Consider the following 20,713-nt stretch of genomic DNA (forward strand, 5'->3'; position numbering starts at 1 on the left):
CAGTTGTGAAGGGCTGCAGATTATTTCAGCAAAGGATCTGGTGCACATGTTCCTAGAATGTTTCAGTGAGACTATCGGATGCTTTGAAGATTATCACATTATTATTGACCCAATACTGAAACTATTGATTCATCATTCCCTCGTGTAAAAGTACCAATAGAACTAAAAGGAAAGCTTGAAAGAGAACTCCAAGAGATGGAAGAAAAGAAGGTCACAGAGCCTGCAGAGTGGGTAAATTCCATTCTGGTGAGAGAGAAGCCAAATGGACAGTTAAGAATTTGCTTTGATCCCAAAGATCTTAATCAAGTCACTTCAACACTGGAAGAGACACCAGCACTGGCAGGGGCATAGGTATTCAGCAAGCTCGATCCCAGAAATGGTTACTGAAACGTGGCCCCTGGAAGTCTTACACATCAGTTCATACCTATTTACAGATAATGCACCAATATATAACAGTAGCTAACTAAACTTAAAGTTGATTGAATGGAGATCGGTGGTAAACTGTTACAACATTCATTTTACACAGCAAATGTCTACAAAAATGTTATGAGCGAGGCATTTACAATGAGTTTGAGGACTCCAGTTACTATGTTAAGAAAGGCTACTATGAAGCTTTAGTGAAACATGAAACTCCTTCAATGGCAATTAAATGAACCCATTCGCCAATTGAGGTTTCATTTTTGTCAGCAGGGCTAAGAATTGTAATACTCTACTATTTTAATGAGGGAGCGTATCAGAGAAACCCCTTCATGAAACGTTTTAATATAGTACTGCACAAACTGACTTAAAAAAAAACCTGTATATTATCTGTCAAGTGTTAATTTCTGAAAATGTCTGGTGGAACGCAATGAGAATGAGGATCAAGTGTTGTCAGACATTTGTACATTTCTGGCCATCAAAACCTTAGTCAATATTTTTGTAAGCTGCATATTTGTTCAGTTAGCTTTTGCGTGGTGTAACTGCAGCAAGGCTGAATTCTCTTAGCAGAAATCATAAATATACAACAAAATCCAGTCCAATTCGTATGGTGAAGCTAATTATCAGATATTCAGAAAATGTTAATGCATTTTTTTTGTTAAAAAGGAGTCACTTAAAAATGTCCATATTCAGTTGCTCCCAATGACTTGATGGATAAACGCACAGTCCTATTGTGTTGTTGAGACATACACTCTGCAAAAGGTCCCAGTTTTAATCCACAAATTACTTCAGCTCAGTTAAGATAGTGAGGGGACAGCTACAATTGGCCTCAATGCCCTTATGCTGGAGGAGGAGAAAATATCTATTGGGGGTTCCCCATTTCGATCGCTATCCAGTCACACTGATGGAACATGAGCAAGGGTGAATGCCAGTCAAGGACATGATCAGACTCAGCTACGAAGTCTCCCCAAGGCAACACCCTTGTAGTATAGGCAGCAACATGAAGATGTCCAATTAGGCATGGTACCAGAGAATCTCTTCAAGGAACAAGTACCCCAGTGTAACGCCATACCTCAAGTATGGCAGGAGAGAAAGAAAGAAAGAAAAACAGAAAAAAGCTCCATATTGTCAAAATGAGGCTCACTGGGACAATGCTGCATCATCCAGTCCATCCAAGTATGTTCAGATACCACTTTTTTTTTATTGCTGATTTAACAGTTAGCATATGCTCTGGCTTTAAAGCTGCATTTCCTCAGAATTTCTGCCAATGTTATTATACTTCACAATCATCTGAACGATATTATGACTGTTAAGCACAAACGTGGCACAGTCACTCTAACCACACCGAGTCTGAGAACTACCAGCCGAAAAGAGATTAAAGAGTGCCCGCAGCTCCTCAAGCCGTGGGTTCATGTTGAGAGACTGAGCAAAGGCAAGATGCATCTTATAGCATGGATATGAGGAAAACGCAAATCAACTCATCACTTCCATGTGTTTTCTCCAGCTAATTCTATATACATTATACAGTGGGACCAGGAATAGCCTGGAAACAAATAGCCTCCAAATGTAGAGCTAAAATGTTTAGTTTCAGCAATCAAAAATGGGGAAACAGGACAACTTCAAAATAAAAAGTAATGGAACTTAGTTGTAGTTTAGGATTGGTCCGCCCACCAGTTTCCTATCAAAATTCAAGCAAATGGATGGACCAGATTACAGTGTGGAGTATGCGTTTTGAAAAATATTAGTGAAGAGTATCTATTTATTTAAAGAATGCAAAGTCCCTGAGCCAAGCAGCTACTTCTGGTCCTGCTGAGTTGAGAGCGGATAGGCCCCCATTGAGTCTGTGGATTGGACATTCTTCTATGATATGGTGCGTAGTTTGCTGTCTTCCACAGACACATGGGGGCTGGCACTAATACCCCATCTGTGGAGGTTGACCAAGCAGGGACCATGCCCAGTCCTGAACCGGTTAAGGATGGCCCACTCTTTCCTTGGAAGATTGAAACCAGGTAGTTGTAGGGTTGCGTTTGAGACCCGGTACTGATTCAAACCAGGTAGTTGTAGGGTTGGGTTTGAGACCAGGTACTGCTTTATCATGTCCAATGATTCCCATTCAGCACGGTAGCATTGTGGATAGCACAAATGCTTAACAGCTCCAAGGTTCCAGGTTCGATTCCGACTTGGGTCACTGTCTGTGCGGGGTCTGCACATCCTCCCCGTGTGTGCGTGGGTTTCCTCCGGGTGCTCCGGTTTCCTCCCACAATTAGGTTAGGTGGATTGGCCATGATAAATTGCCCTTAGTGTCCAAAATTGCCCTTAGTGTTGGGTGGGGTTACTGGGTTATGGGGATAGAGTGGACGTGTTGACCTTGGGTCAGGTGCTCTTTCCAAGAGCCGGTGCAGACTCGATGGGCCCAGTGGCTTCCTTCTGCACTGTAAATTCTATAAACTATGAACATTCATTTCCCAAAGTGGAATTTCTGTTGAAGTCCTGTGTGGGAGAGTTTTTTCAGATCGGCCTTCTTTATGGGAGTCGTACCTTGGGTGGGCTGAATAGATCATCATGAAGTGGCAGGTGGGGTGCATTTGTATCATTTTTGGCTGCACAGTGACACAGTGGTTAGCATTGCTGCCTCACAGCTCCAGGGACTCGGGTTCAATTCCGGCCTCAGGTGACTGTGTGCAGTTTGCACGTTCTCCCGGTGTATGCGTGGTTTTCCTCCACATGCTCCGGTTTCCTCCCACAGTCCAAAAGGTGTGCAGGTTAAGTGGATTGGCCACACTAAATTGCCTCTTAATGTCCACAGGTGAGGTGCTGTTACTGGGTTACGGGGAAAGGGTGGAGGCATAGACTTAGGGAGGGTGCTCTTTCAAGGGACAGTGTAGACTCGATGGGCCAAATGGCCTCCTTCTGCACTGTAAATTTTATGATTTTGTGGGTTGCAAGTGATACAGAGGAGTGATGTCTGCCAGGAGAGGGAGCCAAGGGTGGTGATACACATGATAGCATTCAGTGGGGTGTTAAGTGTGTGTGTTTGTGATGATCTAGACCAAACAAGGTGCAGTATTCTGCTACTGAGTATGAGAGTTCAACTGCTGAGGTTCGGAGAGTGATGGTAGCAGCACACACGTTCAGCCAGCTAGTTTGGCAATCAAGTTGTTTCTGGGCTTTACCTTAGCTGCAGTTGTTTTTAGATGTTCCTAGAAGGTCAGTGTCCTGTCTAAGGTCACTCTAAGGAATGTTGGAGTTGGGTGCTGCTTTAACTTGCAACCATTCCTTTGGATGTTAAGCTCTTTATTGGATTTTGCTTGTAAAGATGGATTAAGCTGGATTTTTGCAGGGCTTGACTTGAGTTGTCATGTGTTGCTGTATTGTTCAAGCTTTGGCAAGTCCTCATTTAGGGTTTGGTCCAAGGTGTTCAAGTCAGCGGCTTTAGGTGATCGACAGATGTCGTCGGGTTATATGAATTTTGGGGAGGTCGTTTTTGGAAGCTCATTTGTGTACAAATGAGGACACAAATCAGATACCAGAAATGTTGGGGAACATAGGGCTTAGTGAGAGGGAGGAACTAAAGGAGATCAATATTAGTAGAGAAATGGTATTGGGGCAATTGATGGGATTCAAGGCTGATAAATCCCCTGGGCTTGATAATCTACAAATCAAAGTACTTAAGGAAGTGTCTCAAGAAACAGTGGATGCATTGGTGGTCATCTTCTAGGTTTCTATAGACTGTGGAACAGTTTCTGAAGATTGGAGGGTAACTAATGTAACACCACTATTGAATAAGGGAGGTAGAGAGAAAACAGGAAATTATAGACCAATAAGCTACATGTTGGTAGTGGGGAAAATTCTAGAATCCATTATCAAAGATTTTGTCGCTGAGAACTTAGAAAATAGTGGCAGGTTTGGACAGAGTCAGCATGGATTTATGAAGGGGAAATCATGCTCGACTAATCTACTGGAATCCTTTGAGGATGTAACTAATAAGTTGATGAGGGGGAGTCAGGGGACGTGGTTTATTTGGATTTTCGGAAGGCTATGCATAAGAGATTAGCGTGTAAAATTAAAACGCATGGGATTTGGGGTAGTGTATTGAGATGGATAAAAAACTGGTTGGCAGACAGGAAATAAAGAGTCAGATTTAATGCATCTTTTTCAAATTGGCAGGCAGTGACTAGTGGGGTATGGCAGGGATCGGAGCTAGGACCCCCAACTATTCACAATATATATTAATGATTTAGATGAGGGAACAAAATGTAATATCTCCAAAATTGCAGATGACACCAAGTGTCACCAAGTGGGAGGGTGAGCTGTGAGGAGGATGCAGAGATGCTATAGCGGAATTTGGATAGGCTGAGTGAGTGAGCAAATGAATGGTAGATGCAGTATAATTTGAATAAGTGTGAAGTTATCCACTTGGTAGCAAAAATGAGAAGGCAGAGTATTATCTGAATGGCCATAAATTATGAGAGGGGAATGTGCAATGAGACCTGGGTGTCCTCGTACAACAGTCACTGAAGGTAAGCATGTAGATACAGCAGGCAGTAAAGTAGGCAAATGGTAAACTGGCCTTCATCGCAAGAGGATGAGAGTACAGGAGCAGGAATGTCTTGCTATAATTATACAGGGCTTTGGTGAGGCCACACCTGGAATATTGTTTGCAGTTTTGGTTTCCTTATCTGAGGAAGGATGTTCTTGCTCGAAAGGGAGAGCAGCAAAGGTTTACCAGAATGATTCCTGGGATGGAGGGACTGACGTTTGAAGAGAGATTGAATCGGTTAGGATTGTATTCTCTGGAGTTCAGAAGAATGAGGGGGGGATCTCATAGAAACCTCTTAAAATTCTAACAGGACTACAGGATAGATGCAGGAAGGAAGTTCCCATTGGTGAGTATGTCCAGAACCAGGGGTCACAGTCTGAGGATACGGGGTACACCATTTAGGACAGAGATGAGGAGAAAGTTCTTCATCCAGAGAATGGCAAACCTGTGGAATTCGTTACCACAGGAAATAGTAGAGGCCAAAACATTGGATGTTTTCAAGAAGCAGTCAGATATAGCGCTTTGGATGAAGGGGGGGTCAAAGGATATGGGAAGTAAGCGGGATTAGGCTATTGAGTTGGATCATCAGTCATGATCATAATGAATGGCGGAGCAAGCATGAAGGGCCGAATGGCCTCCTCCTATTCCAATTTGTATGTTTCTATGCACAGAGTTGGAGCCGGTACAGAGCCTTGGGGGAGTCCATTGGTTTCCATGTACTTTTTGCCTGTCCAAGATAACCGTTGATTGTTCAACAATGTTGCAATGCTATTAGTCACCTGGGGAGATTGGGTGGGGGGGGCAGAAACATGACAGCCTCAAGAGGAGGCCAGTGTCGTAGGTTGTTGTGAGATTGAGGAACACAGTACTGGTCTTCAAGTTTTTCTGAATTCTGTTTTCAATGTTGGTGGTAAGGGGTAAGGGCCGCTACCTGTTCCCCTATGCTGCGGCCCTTGCAAAAAACAACCCGGTCAATGCTAACGACTTCTTCTGCATTTGGGGATATGTGCATAAGGGTGAGGTGTTCTAGGATTTCATATGGGACCTTTTCTGGGTTTTGGTACAGCAACGATGTTTGCTGTCAGCCATTTCTTCGAAATGGTGTTGTGATTGATGACCGTCATGTCATCTATTCTCTGAAGGCCATTCAAAGATTCAGAGTTGCAGATCAGCAAGTCCACAACCTGCATAAGGCTTCTTGTTTTTGGGGTTTGATCCTTTTCAGATTTAATTTTAGTCATTCTCCACTGCACTAAGCCCAGGATTTGTGAAAGTAGTCAAATACTGGTTGATTGCTGTTGCTGTTGTGGCTCATAAGAATCCATCTTCTTCTGTGGAATTAGTTTAGCTAAGGGACAAAATGGTTTTATTGATGGAAGGTAGCAAACCTATGTGCAAGAGCAAAAATGAAACAACTGACCCATAAAATCAGGAAGGAGGTGATTAAACTCCAATACTAGATTAATAATCTGCTACAACATTATGCATCACTTTTCTGAAATCTTCATGGCGTGCACAATACAGATCTCAGAAATTATGACCGCAGCAGATACAGAGATAGGTGTGACCAGGGAACGCATTTTATTTCCTTTTTACAAGTAGGTTTGTGCAGCTCCATGGGAACACAGTCCACATAGCTGCACAAAAATGAACTCAAATTCTAACTCTTCCAGCACTGCAGGTGAGTTTCCTCATCCAGATACTGATTGACTGCAGAATCCACCACAAACATCCTTTTTTAATATCCCTTTCCTTAGTTTGAAAGCAGGAGTAACAAAGGTTGACCTGGGGCTGGTCAACGGCTCAGCGAGCTCTTCTCGTCAGGGAAGTTATGGGTTAGACCCACAGCATTGGATGGATCAGCGGAGTCCCAGTCAGTTTATGGAAGTGGTGAGGCAGTTCGCCTCAGTAGGATGGATTGCCACACTTGTGTGTTTATTCAGTGGTCTTTGCTGGCATGCAAATGTGGACAAGAAGTCCAAAGCTCATGTAAATAATGATCTCTTGGACAATTTGGAGAAGAGGAAGGGAAGGGAAGAGCATTGTCAAGAAAATAAAATAGAATGGACAGATCTAGCTGCACGTATGATGCACCAATGTTAACCTTCACATCCGGGATTGGTGACTGACTGGAACCCAGCTTTTTTTTAAGTTTGTAATTAGACATGGGAGGGGAAAAAAAAATCAACTCACACGATCAAAATTGATAATAGAAGCAAGCGGAAGGAAAATACAAGGAAACTGAAATAATTTAACTTCATTTTCTTAAAAGGGAGAAAATGTTAGGGGAGGATAGGTTAAATAATTAAAATCTGAGGAGAAAATTGGAAACGGAGGTAATAGGACAACAGGTTAAGCAGAATTAGTGCAAAACAAAGTTTATTTAAAATTAGAATTTACTCCATACAATCGGTATAACAGTAAAAGCGAAACCTGATGTCCAAATAGATTTGGCCTGGACTAGTAGGCAAGCTTCAGAGTGGAAAAGGTTAGTATAACTTCATGCCCTTCCCTACTTCGCATATGTAAATGCATATCACAAACAGTCGCAAAATGCAGCGTTTCACAGGCCTCAAAATCTGGTCAATTTAACCTACAAATCATATTTCTGAAGAACCTCGCACCAAAACTATAGATGAGCTTGTTATATTTAGCGTCACAGATTTACATTTTTATACAATTAGCATTGGGTTAACTTCACTAATACTCATGGGGGTTTCACTAGTGAGGATGTATCACGTCACCAAGAAAGACGTGAATAACTTGAAATCACTATGCCCTTGACTGCGTAATTTTGCTGATTAGGATGCTGATGCCAATTTCCGTGAAGTAACAATCATCAATGTATAGTGTTGTTCAACCCAGCACCATTTGTAACATTAGAAACAAACATGTATCCTACCAGTTTCTTGGGTCTACCTCTGGGCTTTGCTCCTCCTGCAGCTCCAGATTTCTAGAAAAGAAACAAGGTATGTGAAAAAAAAACAAATCTAGAGAGAGTGTGCAAATTTCTTTACAAACACATTCCACAAGTACTCTTGTGCACATCCACCCAAGAGCCATCTTCAAGTGGCAAATTAAGTGACATGGGTAATGGGGAAAATATTGTTGAAAGGGACTTAGGTGATGCGAAACATATTCATCACACAGTGCATTCTGCTGCTTTTCTCTCAACCTTTTAAGAAACCTTGCAAGGATAATGAAAAGGCCCCTCAGGGAAGGCAAGGGGACCTGCCACCCCTGCCATTTCAGGGGCTACTCAGGAACTCTACCCCAAACTACATGATTGATTTTAAAAGGAGGGTAGGAATAGTGCAAAGGAACCCCAAAAGAGATGGCAATCCCTGGACATATGCAACACCAGGGCCTCATATGAATCAATATTCTACAGAGACCAAAACCCAGCCAGGCCTTTTTTGATAGGCTAATCTGACCCAAGAGCCCCCTCACAACAAGTCTGGACATTCAGGGAAGCTGTCACTGATTCCCACTTACTGTCTTCTAGTGGGGGTCCAGTTCTCCTGCTCAAAACAGGTCAAGATTAGGACACAGAGAGAGAATACAATGAGACCAGAGGTAGGAAGTGCCTGACCTCATTTTAAACTGACCGCTGCCCAATTTCTGGCCTTAATTGCATCAAGATTAATACGAATGGGCAAGTAATGTTGCCTTGGCAGAGTTGCCCATGCACAGTACTGCAGAGCACAGAAGCGTGCCATTCAGCCCATCATATCTGTGGTAGCTCCTTGAAGGGCTATCCAATCACTACCCTGGTCTTTTCATTATAGCTCTACAAATTCCTCTATTTTCTAATATATATCAAGATCCCTTTTGAAAGTTATTGAATCTGCATGCATTAATCTTTTAGGTAGTGCATTCCAAATGATAACAAGCCTCCTCAAAATTATTTTTCTTCATTTCCCCTCCGGGGTTTTTATTATCCTAAAATATCCTAAATCTCTTCCCACCAGCTACTGATCCTTTGTTCAAATGGAAACAGTTTCTCTAAATTAAAATCATTCATCATTTTTAATATCTCCAATTAGTACTCCTTAACCTGTTCCAAGGGGAGAACTCCCAATTTCTCTTGTCACTCCACAAAACTGAAATGCCTCATCCACGCTCCCAGTCTAGCAATTCTCCTCTCCACCCTTTCCAAGCCTTGACACTCTTCCTGAAGTACAGCAGCCAGACGCCAAGAGAGGTTTAATCTGCAATTCAGGAAAGTTTGCCATAACAGCTTTGCTTTTGTATGCTATGCCTCTATATGTAGCAAAGGATCATATAAGCTTTTTAAAAATCTTCACTGATTGTTCAGCCACCCTCAAAGGTGAAACCCTTGCCTTACTATTTCTGTACCCCTTTAAAATTGAACCATTTAATTTATACTAGACCCGATCTAACCAAATGGGATCAGAGTCCCATAGCTTGCAGCACCGAGAAACTCACTAACGCCCATCCGGTTAGATACGGAGCCTTAGTAGTGATTGCGCGGCCGAGGCCACACTCAACCCGGTTTTCTGCTCTGAGGAACATGCTTGCCAGAACTCCTTAGTGCAGCGAGAGATTAGGACACATTTAAAAATGGCATCCCGATCTCTCCAGTTCCCAACATGATCCCCGAACCCCCCCACACCCAACACAGTGCACCCCGCTGGCCCAATCACCACCAAGTGAAAAATGCCAGCTTGGCACCTTGGCAGTGCCAGGCTGGTACTGAGGTGGCAGGGCCATGGTTCCAGGCTGCCTAGATGGCACCAGCAGTGCCAAGGTGCCACCCTGCCCAGAGGACAAGCACACAGCAGCCTCCGACCCCCTGGGGGACCCCAGAGTGCCATTCCGTCTGATCCCCATTTGTGGAGAGCAGCACTGAACGGCGCTCGCCCTAGGTCTCCAAGGGGAAGAGAATACCTCAGGGAACTGCATATCAGAGTGAGACTGGCTGCCTTGCTCTAACGTGCAGATTTGGCAAAACGTGATCCCGCCCACAATGGGCAGCCTTCACATCGCAATGTCCCACGAGATCACTTTAGATCTCCCGAGGAGTAGTGAGCCAAGTAGATCCCGGGAGCAGAGTCTCCCGTCATTTGACGGCCATGTTGCGCCACGGCACCTTGCTTTTCAGCAGCATGGCCAGGAGATCGCACCTATTGCCTCTCTCCATTTTTCATTCCAAAACCCTTCATAATCACTTCATAACCCTCTGCATTAAATTTCAAATTTCAAAGCCTTGTGACATCTGTAAACTCCCAAGTTCAGGTTATTAATGGTTCTAATACAGACCATTGTAAACTATGTACTTCCCTGTGATAAACAACCCTTCTTGGCTTCTCTCATCTCGAGAAGAAAGAAGAGTCTGCTCACTGGGTTAAATAGCCTACTGCTTTTCCTATATGCCCCAAGAATGCATTGTGGAGCTATGCGCAGCAAACATTTCATAGCAACAGATGCATGCAATCAAAAAGTAGCAAATTCTCACAAACCATTTAATACTGTAGTGGCCTTTTAACAATTAAGTTCTGAGATATATAAAATTTTAAATCAAAAAAACTCCAGTTTCCAAAGCACAAACAACAATATTCCACTTTACAGAAAGTTTGGAGATGCTACACAAAGGTGATTTGGAGAAAATAAAAAGATTGATAGTTATTCTGGGCATTGCTTTCAGTTTTTATTATAACAAATGAATAAATACAATACACAATGGATAAAAATATTGTGCTCAAGATTGAAGGAAAAAATTAGTATGCAAACGGAACAAATATATTCATGAGCAAAGAGCTTTCAACCAGCAACTTCACTTTTCAAACTCTTTACATTGAAACCTATTCAAATTCATCCCATCCCTGGGCTTGGACATTAGTCAGCAAGGTCACAGATTCCACTGTGGCTTGTGGTTTGTGAAGGGAGGAGAGTTCCTTTACTAACTGCCTTGATAAAGAATGGACAAAGAAGTTAACCACACATATTGGTCAGAGAGTTGGAATGTAACACAGTGCCAAATCTTAAACCAGAGGTGTCAGGCAAATGGCCACGAAATTCCATGTGATATGCATCAGTTGGCACGATCTTTGACAAAACAAAAACAAACCAAGCACTTTAAGAAAATAAAGTTCCAATGCAAATAGTTCACATTTAGCAACCTCCATTCATAAATGTGATTTAAAAAAAATATCAACTGGCTATGAAAATAAATTATCATGCAAAGGGTTTCAAAAGTTGTGACATAGATGAGCAACCTCCATTCAGAAATAGGACTTTTTTTCAAAATATAAACTGGCCATTGAAATAAATTCTCCCGCAAAGGATTTCAAAAGATATACAACGTAGATGAGTTTCTGCTGCATAAAAAGAGCAATCTCAGAAATGTATGCATGCAATCTAAACAGCTCAGGGTTTGGTTCACACAAATGAAGCAAGCAAATTAAAGAATGTTAACACAACTGTTTTTGTTCATTACTTTTCACAATAAAATTGTATTACTGCATAGTTGAATTTGTTCATTCAGGTTAACAATCAGATTTGGAGGACTGCGATAGCCACTCAAAGATGATAGATAAATGCTTCCAAGTGAAAACAGGTCCATCAGTAGTGTACCTGATAAAGAGACAAAATCAACTGCAGAAAAATTGCATTCCTGGTCTAAGCAGAAATCACAAATGTGGCACAGAGTTCTGAAATAGAATGTTTCTCGTTAGTCACCACGGAGACAAGGGGCTGGATTCTCCGTTTGGAAAGCAAAGTGTTCCCACCGGAACTGAATAGCTTGCAATTCCTGTTCCCATTGGGGGCGCTATTCATTCTGCGATTCAGAACATGCAAACGAACCAGCACTCTGCCGGCATGAATTGGAAGCAATTCCCGACCCAGCGGGCAGTAACCGCTGGGGCCAGAATTTGCGCTAAAGAGCCTGACAAGCTGGCGCTGCTTTTACGTGCTCCACTCACAAAACACTCATTGCATCTACGAAGATAGCTCAGAGAAGACCTGACATCGCTATTTCCCACCCACCCCCCCAAATATCAGGAGTCCGGTGTAGACCCACTGCTCGATGCCAATGGAGGAGAGGAGGGACGCCCTCTTCCCCAGGGTGGGCCACAGACTCAAGCCCGCCCTCCTGAACAGCGCCTGGGAGGTGATGGCAGAGACAGTCAATGAGGCCCGCCTCACCAGGAGGAGACAGATCATGATCCTGAGGGGTGGGGATCACTGGTGAGGCTTCTGCCCAGAGAGGGGCAGTGTGCCAGGGAGCGTTCCAAAGGCCACGGTGCAGGTATCCTTTGGTTAGGGTGAGCTCTGCTAATTCCTGCTTCCTGTGCCGTGGGGCTGCACTTCTGAGTGCTAACACCTGGTGAGCCAGTGATTGAGCATGGCCACTCCCATCCCCTTGATGATACTGCTGGGGTATGAGGATCTCCAGAGGGTGAGCCTGGGTGGGCGCCCACATCACCAGAGACTCTTTTTTTTATTTCGTAGTACCCAATTATTTTTTTTTCCAATTACGGGGCAATTTAGTGTTGCCAATCCACCTAACCTGCACATCTTTGGGTTGTGGGGTGAAACCCATGCACACACGGGAGAATGTGCAAACCAGAGAATCTGGAGCACTCAGCAGTGAGAACAGCCAGGAGCCTATCAGTGGCACCAGACTGGTACATTTAAATTACATACTGCAGCAATGGCAGTCTGAGCCAGGCCACCCCAATCATGAGGGAGGCACTCCCAGTCCATGAACTTGGCAGTACCTCATTCTCTGATACTCCACCTGGCCCAGGCAACCACCCCCCACCATCGTTGGAGAGATTGTTTTTTAGTCTCTCGCTCTCCCTCAACAGCCACGGCACCCAATCCATGCTTGTAAATACTTGCATCAATTCTTGCCCTCATGACTTCTGCCAAAGAGCGGTGGAGTATCGCTTATGGGTGGAGCATGAAGTGTCCACTAATGAGATTTAAATACATGCAAGTGGCGGTTTTGCATGGACCCACTGGAACGGGGTGTAAACTTCGATAACACCGCCAGCAGGGACTAGTGCATGGTGTTGGAATCAGCGGCAGGCGCATATCACGATTTTTCCATTATGCACTATTCTCCACCCAATCGTATTTCTCGCTGGGGGTGGCGGGAAGTGGACACTTCAGACCACAAATTTTCCAGTGTAAATGTAGTGCAGAATTAATATTATGGATTCCAGTTTAGGTATCAGGACTGCACGGTAGCACAAGTGGTTTGCACTGTTGCTTCACAGCACCAGGGTCCCGGGTTCGATTCGCAGATTGGGTCACTGTCTGTGCGGAGTCTGCACGTTCTCCCCGTTTCTGCTTGGCTTTTCCCCGGGAGCTCCGGTTTCCTCCCACAAGTCCCGAAAGACGTGCTGTAAGGTAATTTGGGCACTCTGTGTAACCAAACAGGCGCCAGAATGTGGCAACTAGGGGCTTTTCACAGTAACATCTTGCAGTCTTAATGGCAGCCTAATTGTGACAATAAAGATTATTATTATTAAATGAGTTGGCTCGACAAAAATGTTGTGGACGCAGTTGACCTAGGTTCACATCGTTCTTCCCATCCCACCCAGATCCGTCTGTGGCCACCTGGGCATTTGAACCAGATGGAATTTATCCAGCCCGAATGGGAAAGCCATATCAAGATCATTGTTTGGCATCCGCAGCTTGTCCTTCTACTCAAATGAGTATGTCCCAGGTTGGCATGGATTGGAACACAAGAGTGGCTGCACTGTTGAAATGCCACCCGCTGTAGATACAAGACAAAATTTCTGTTTACCCCTCCTCATACGCCCACCAGCCCTGCACATGTACCCCCTCACCCTGATGATTGTACTCTTTAGTATAAATGATGACCCAACCCATTTTGCATTATCATGCTGTCAGCTTCAAGGGCGCAGTCAGCATTTCCTTGCGGGGGGGCGGGGGGGGGGGGGGGGGGGGGGGGGGGGCTCAGTGCTGTTGAGTCCTAGAGTTAATAGCAGAGATGGCCGGGCTCTCTCTTGCTGCTGAATCCCACTTTTAACCAAATACATGGAACCATTTCCCCATATTTATCCCAAATTGGTGCCTGTAACACAAGTAATCCATTAAAGTCCATCTACGATACGGCAAGTTTATTCTAGGTCAAGTGATTTACACTTTAAGATGACAAAAGTAGCGTGTCTGCAGTCAGTTTAAAGTAGTGGTGTTTTGTTTTTATTTCTTCACAGGATCTGGGTGTTACTGGCTAGGCCAGCATATACAGTATTACCCATCCCCAATTGTCCTTGAGAAGGCAGTGGTGAACTGCTATCCTGAACTTCTACAGGCTATGTGCTGTAGGTACACCCACAGTGCTGTTAAGGAGGGAATTCCAGGATTTTGACCCAGTGATAGTGAAAGAACAGTGATATAGTTCCAAATTAGGGTGGTGTAGGGCTTGCAGGCTAACATGCATGCGATGGTGCTACTATACATCTGCTGCCCTTGTCCTTCTAAGTAAGAGGTCCTGGGTTTGGAAGGTGTTTTTGAAGGAGCCTTGGTGAGCTCCTGCAGTGCATTTTGTAGATGGTACACACACAGCTACCACTATGCATCACTCGTCACATCACCCGTGGAGGGAGTGAATGGGGTGGGGTGCTTATCAAGTAGGCTGCTTAGTTCTGGGTGGCATCAAGCTTCTGGAGTGTTGTCGATGCTACATTCATCCAGGCAAGTGAAGAGTATTCCATCACACTCCTGACTTGTGTCTTGTAGATGGGCTTGCCACTTAATCAGCCCAGGCCTTTCCGTATATGGTTATAGAACATAGAACAGTACAGCACAGAACAGGCCCTTCGGCCCTCGATGTTGTGCCGAGCAATGATCACCCTACTCAAACCCACGTATCCACCCTATACCCGTAACCCAACAACCCCCCCTTAACCTTACCCTTAAGGACACTACGGGCAATTTAGCATGGCCAATCTACCTAACCCGCACATCTTTGGACTGTGGGAGGAAACCGGAGCACCCGGAGGAAACCCACGCACACACGGGAAGGACGTGCAGACTCCACACAGACAGTAACCCAGCCGGGAATCGAACCTGGGACCCTGGAGCTGTGAAGCATTTATGCTAACCACCATGCTACCGTGCTGCTACGTTATGGCTGCTTCAGTACTCCAGGTATTGCGAGCAGTACTGAACATTGTGCAATCATCCACAAATATCACCAATTCTGACCTTATGATAGAAGGAAGGTCATTGAATGAACCGTTGAAGGTGGTTGGGTTCGAGGACACTACTCCGAGGAACTCCTGCAGTAATTTCCTGGGGCTGAAATGATTGACCTCCAACAACCACAAGCATCTTCCTTTGTGCAAAATAGGACTCCAATTACTGGAGAATTTTCCCCGATTCCTACTGACTCCATTTTTGCTAGGGCTGCTCGATGCCACACTCTGTTAAATGCACTCTTGATGTCAAGGGTAGTCACGGACATCTCACCTCTGGAGTTCAGCTCTTTGGCACACGTTTGAAGCAAGGCTGTAAGAGGTCAAGTGCTGAGCGGCCCTGGCGGAATCCAAATGCAGCATCAGTGAGCAGGTTATTGATGAGTAAGTGCCACTTCATAACACTAGCGACAACACCTTCCATCTATTCACTGACGATCGAGTGTTTACTGATGAGGAAGTCATTGGTTAGGTTGGATTTGTCCTGCTTTTTGTGGTCAGGACATACCTGGGTAATTTTCCACATTGTCTGTGAGATGCCAGTGTTGTAGCTGTTCTGGAACAGCTTGGCTGGCGGCACAACTTGTTCTGGAGCACAAGTCCTCAGTATTATTGCCGTCAGAAAGCGTAACCTTTGCAGTATCCGGTGCCTTCAGCCGTTTTGTAGTATCATGTGGAGTGAATCAAACTGGCTGAAGAATCAAACTGGCTAGGGACTCAGGAGTAGGTTGAGATGGATCATCCACTTGGCACTTCTAGCTGAAAACCATCGCAAATGCTTCAGCCTCATCTTTTGCACTTGTGTGCTAGACTCCCCCCATCATTAAAGATAGGGATATTTGTGGAGCCTCATTCTCCAGTTAGTTGCTAGTTGTCCACTACCATTCACGATTGGATGTGTCAGGACTGCAGAGCTTCGATCCTGGCCCCGGGTCACTGTCCGTGTGGAGTTGTCACATTCTCCCAGTGACTGCGTGGGTCTAACTCCCACAACCCAAAGATGTGCAGGGTAGGTGGATTGACCACGTTAAATTGCCCCTTAATTTGAATTTTCTTTTTTTAAAAGATATATAATTTTTTTTTAAAGAATGACAGGGCTTAGATCTGATCCGCTGGTTGTGGGATCGCTTAGCTCTATCTATCGCATGCTGCTTTCGCTGTTTTGAAGACAAGTATTCCTGTGTTGTAGCTTCATCAGGTTAACACTATATGCCTGGTGTTGTTCCTGGAATGCCCTCCTGCACTTCTTATTGAACCAGGGTTGATCCCCTGACTTGGTAGAGTGGGGGACATGCCGGGCCATGAGATTACAGATTGGGGTAGAGTACAATTCTGCTGCTGATTGGAATGATATGCATAAATAATACTATATGTTAATATGTTAGACCTCCAACCAGCAGGGGGCAGTAGAACTACACCACGTGACACTGCAACCTTGGAGAATCTGAGTGGGGAGTTGTTGTGGATAGTTGTATTTAGTATTAGTTCTTCTATTCTGGTTGTTAACAGTTTACAGTTCGTTAGTAGTATGGTTATTGTTTTCTACCCACTTTATTGTAATTTAATAGATCTTAACTAGTCACAAACTAGAAGTTCATTGTAATGCACTAGAACGTAACATGGTACCAGCCATGATCTACGAATTGAAGATCTGAAGAACTTAGAATTTGGTACTACTAAATAAAATCTACTAATCGATAGAACATAGAACAGTACAGCACAGAACAGGCCCTTCGGCCCTCGATGTTGTGCCGAGCAATGATCACCCTACTCAAACCCAGGTATCCACCCTTTACCCGTAACCCAAGAACCTCCCCTTAACCTTACTTTTTTAGGACACTACGGGCAATTTAGCATGGCCAATCCACCTAACCCGCACATCTTTGGACTGTGGGAGGAAACCGGAGCACCCGGAGGAAACCCACGCATGCATGGGGAGGACGTGCAGACTCCGCACAGACAGTGACCCAAGCCGGGAACAAACCTGGGACCTGGGACTCTGGAGCTGTGAAACATTTATGCTAACCACCATGCTACCGTGCTGCCCCCGATGAAGAGCATCAGCAGAACACATCTCAATGCTCAACTGGTCACTGAAGAAAAAGATGGATAGCTTGAAAGCACCACAAAGTCTTTGTGTAACTGGTAACGTAGATGCAAATTGGCACGCTTTTAAACAGCAGTTTACCTTGTACCTAGCGGCTCTAGGTTTACAGGCACAGCCTGATGAACAAAATTAGCGTTGCTGCTCACTGTAGCAGGGTCCACAGGCAATCAAAATCTTTATCACGTTTGTATTTGAGTGAGAGGCAGATAGTGAGAACTTTGATGCCATTGTTAAAAAGTTCGATGAGCATTGTACTCCGAAGAAGAACAAAACTTCTGAAAGGTATTTTCAGAATGGGCATGCAGCAGAAAAGTGAGTCATTCGCCAGTTTTCTCACAGATCTAAAATTAAAGACTCAGACTTGTAATTTTCCACATTAAAATCATCAATGATCAAATCGTATTTAGCATTTAAAAAACGGTAAAGTGCATGAACATCTTTTGAGGGAGATAAGCTCCAGCTCGCAGATGCAATGAAATTTTGCCACACCAGCGAGTTAGCTGCGATGCAAATCAACATTTTATACATGAGAAGTTTAGGAGGGAAAAATAGAAGGTGTGATGCCCAAAAGTAAAACATGGTCTCAACAGCGGCGACCATTTTAAGCAATTGCCAGATGTCACCATTTTCTGTAAGCGGTGTGGAAATAAGACACTTACACAGAGGCAGTGTCCCGCCTTTGGGAAAATGTGTGCGAAGTGTAAAATCAAAGACCACATGGCCAAGCAAAATGGAATGTAATCGACGAACATAAGAAGTAGCAATAATGAAGTATGTACTGTAAATAACAATACTTGGAGTTTCTTTACTCATAAATCAAACGTTTATATATGTCAAACTCGTCACGCGAGCAATAGCGAATCTCATCAGTCTCATATTATGAAGCAATGAGAATCAAGCCCAAGATTTTGAACAGACCAGTATTTTTACAAGATTACAGTGGTCAAAGGAATAATTCTTTAGGCATGTGTGAGTTTGAAGTTCAAGTCAAAAGATAGAATCCATAAAGTGAAATTTTCAGCTGTAGCCACAGATCGTGAATCATTACTAGGTGTGGAAGCTTTTGAAACACTTGTTAGTTGTTAACAGTTTACAGTTTTTTTTAATATAATCTTTATTAGTGTCACAAGTCGGCTTACATTAACACTGCATTGAAGTTACTGTGAAAATCCTCTAGTCGCCACATTCCGGCACCTGTTCAGGTACACAGAGGGAGAATTCAGAATGTCCAAATTTCCTAACAAGCAAGTCTCTCAGGACTTGTGGGAGGAAACCGGAGCACCCAGAGGAAACCCACTCAGACACAGCGAGAACATGCAGACTCCGCACAGTCAGTGACCCAATCCGGGAATCGAACCCAAGTCCCCGGCGCTGTGAAGCAAAACTGCTAACCATTGTGCTACCGTGCCGCCCAGTACTTTAGTAGTAGTATCAGTATTGTTTTCTACCCACCTTATTGTAATTTAATAAATCTTAACTAGTCACGAACTAGACGTACTTAGGTTCACTGATTCAATCATTGCAACGCACTGGAACGTAACACCAATGACCCACAGCACCCCATCGATGTCCAGTTTGGAGTTACTAAATCGGTTTGAAATTTAAAGTAGTTTGAATGCATCTAGCATCATAGCGGAATTAGCAAGATTTAGATAAGGCAAACAATTTACCATACAGATTAGCTTAAAAATCAGACTTTCAGATTTCCAGAATTCATGATGGCAAATTGTGGTGCTGGAGCAATAATGCTGAATGTGGCATTTTTCATGAAGGCAGGTCTGTGTCTTCGCCAAGTAACATAACATGGCATTTTGCGTTAGTTGCCTACGTAAATTTTTGAAATACTAATTGATTTTGTGCATAATTCAGAATCTTAATCACTGTTTTTGGTATTTACTGAGGTCACACTGCAGTCTAATGTGGCGGCAGTTTGCCCTTCTGTGTAATACTTCAAAATTTGCTGCATCTGTAAGAATTCAATGATTCTCCTACTTGCCCCACTGCAAAATTTGCTGGAGGAGCTGGAAATGTTCAATACCAAGACACAAGCTTGAAGACTAGTGCTGAAGTTAGATCCCCAGGCACAGTGCAGAGGCAGGCAAGTTCAAGGCAAACATCTTCAGGCATTCTTTTGAAAATTGAATTATTATCGCATGCAGAAAAACTCCCTCAAAACTGTGTAATCCTAATTGGATTGTTATGCTGCTAATTGGTCTTTCAAGACGTATATACCGAAAGAAAATGACAGCCAAAATCTGGAGTGATTTGAATGATTGGTTTAATGATAGTTGGGTCCTTATTCCTAACAAATAATGGCATTGAGTTACATGCTGGACAACAATACTCAAGTTAACCTGTACACGGACATCAAAATGAGAGATAATAATGTTATTGTGGGCAGTATGGTGGCACAGTGGTTAGCACTGCTGCCTCATGACACCGAAGTCCCAGGTTCGATTCTGGCTCTGGGTCACTGTCTGTGTGGAGTGTGCACATTCTCCCCATGTTTGCGTGGGTTTCAACCTAAAGATGTGCAGGTTAGGTGGATTGGCCATGCTAAATTGCCCCTTAACTGGAAAAAATGAATTGGGTACTCTAAATTTTTTTAAAATAATAATGTAATTGTGTCACATGTACCAAGTGAGAATAGGCATTTAGATTTGAATATATTTCTGCAGGATTGCTAGGGTAAAGAGATGAAAAGGAGGCTGAGGCGTATGGATTCCACTGGATTGGTGCAGGTGCTTTAGTTATAGGCATGTTCCATACAACATTGCCAAACAGAATTAAAGTCACCCCATAGGTTACTGGTAAACCCCAAAGAATACAAATACAACTACTGCATGTGTTTGTAGAATCCCTGTGTGTTGACCCTGGCGCTTTGGGGAAAAGCATGTTTTCTTGTTGAAATGTCTCTTTAATTCCAAAGTGAAGCTGTACTCTGAAAGGACTGTAATTGGACCTTCTTGCAAGCATTTTAGTTCCGAGACTGCCCATTTGACCAGATGGTGCTATGGGGAAGAAAGCTATAAAGCAAAGAGTAAACAGAAAGCTTATTGAATTACAGCTGAAATCAGAACTTTCAGTTCAGAACTAATCCTGGTGAAGAAGCAAGTAGATATCTCCAAGAATATGGCAGGGAGTGTGTTACTATGGTGTGTTATAGAGGTGGAAAGGACAGAGAGCTGAATACAGGGAAAGTAGGATTGTGGATTAACCACAATTGTTGCCAAGACCACAACTACTGCTGGTTCAGTTTTGCCAGAGCCAACCAAAAAGGTGCAACAAGGGAATCTTTGGGGGTTCTGTGCCATCAAGATTTTTGTGAGCCTACCTGTGGAGGGTCTGCAGGTGTGCTGTTGGGTGTTGAATGTATCTTGTAACTTTGGATGGAATATGGCTGCCAGAAAAAGTGACTCGAGGGTTAAGTACAGTCAGTGGGAAGTGAGA

General features: G+C 43.8%; 1 protein-coding gene across 6 annotated transcripts in view; it reads right to left on the reverse strand.

The window, feature by feature from the left end:
• Positions 1 to 20,713, reverse strand: part of hmga1a (high mobility group AT-hook 1a) — a 127,342-nt gene that overhangs the window by 90,872 nt on the left and 15,757 nt on the right. For all 6 annotated transcript variants that reach the window (XM_038820107.1, XM_038820109.1, XM_038820106.1 and 3 more), the window contains exon 4: positions 7,860 to 7,910. In XM_038820107.1, coding sequence (XP_038676035.1) covers positions 7,860 to 7,910 — 51 coding nt within the window. The remainder of the gene's footprint in view (positions 1 to 7,859; positions 7,911 to 20,713) is intronic.

This window comes from Scyliorhinus canicula, chromosome 15 (genome assembly GCF_902713615.1).
Source record: "Scyliorhinus canicula chromosome 15, sScyCan1.1, whole genome shotgun sequence".
Classification (NCBI taxonomy): Eukaryota; Metazoa; Chordata; class Chondrichthyes; order Carcharhiniformes; family Scyliorhinidae; genus Scyliorhinus; species Scyliorhinus canicula.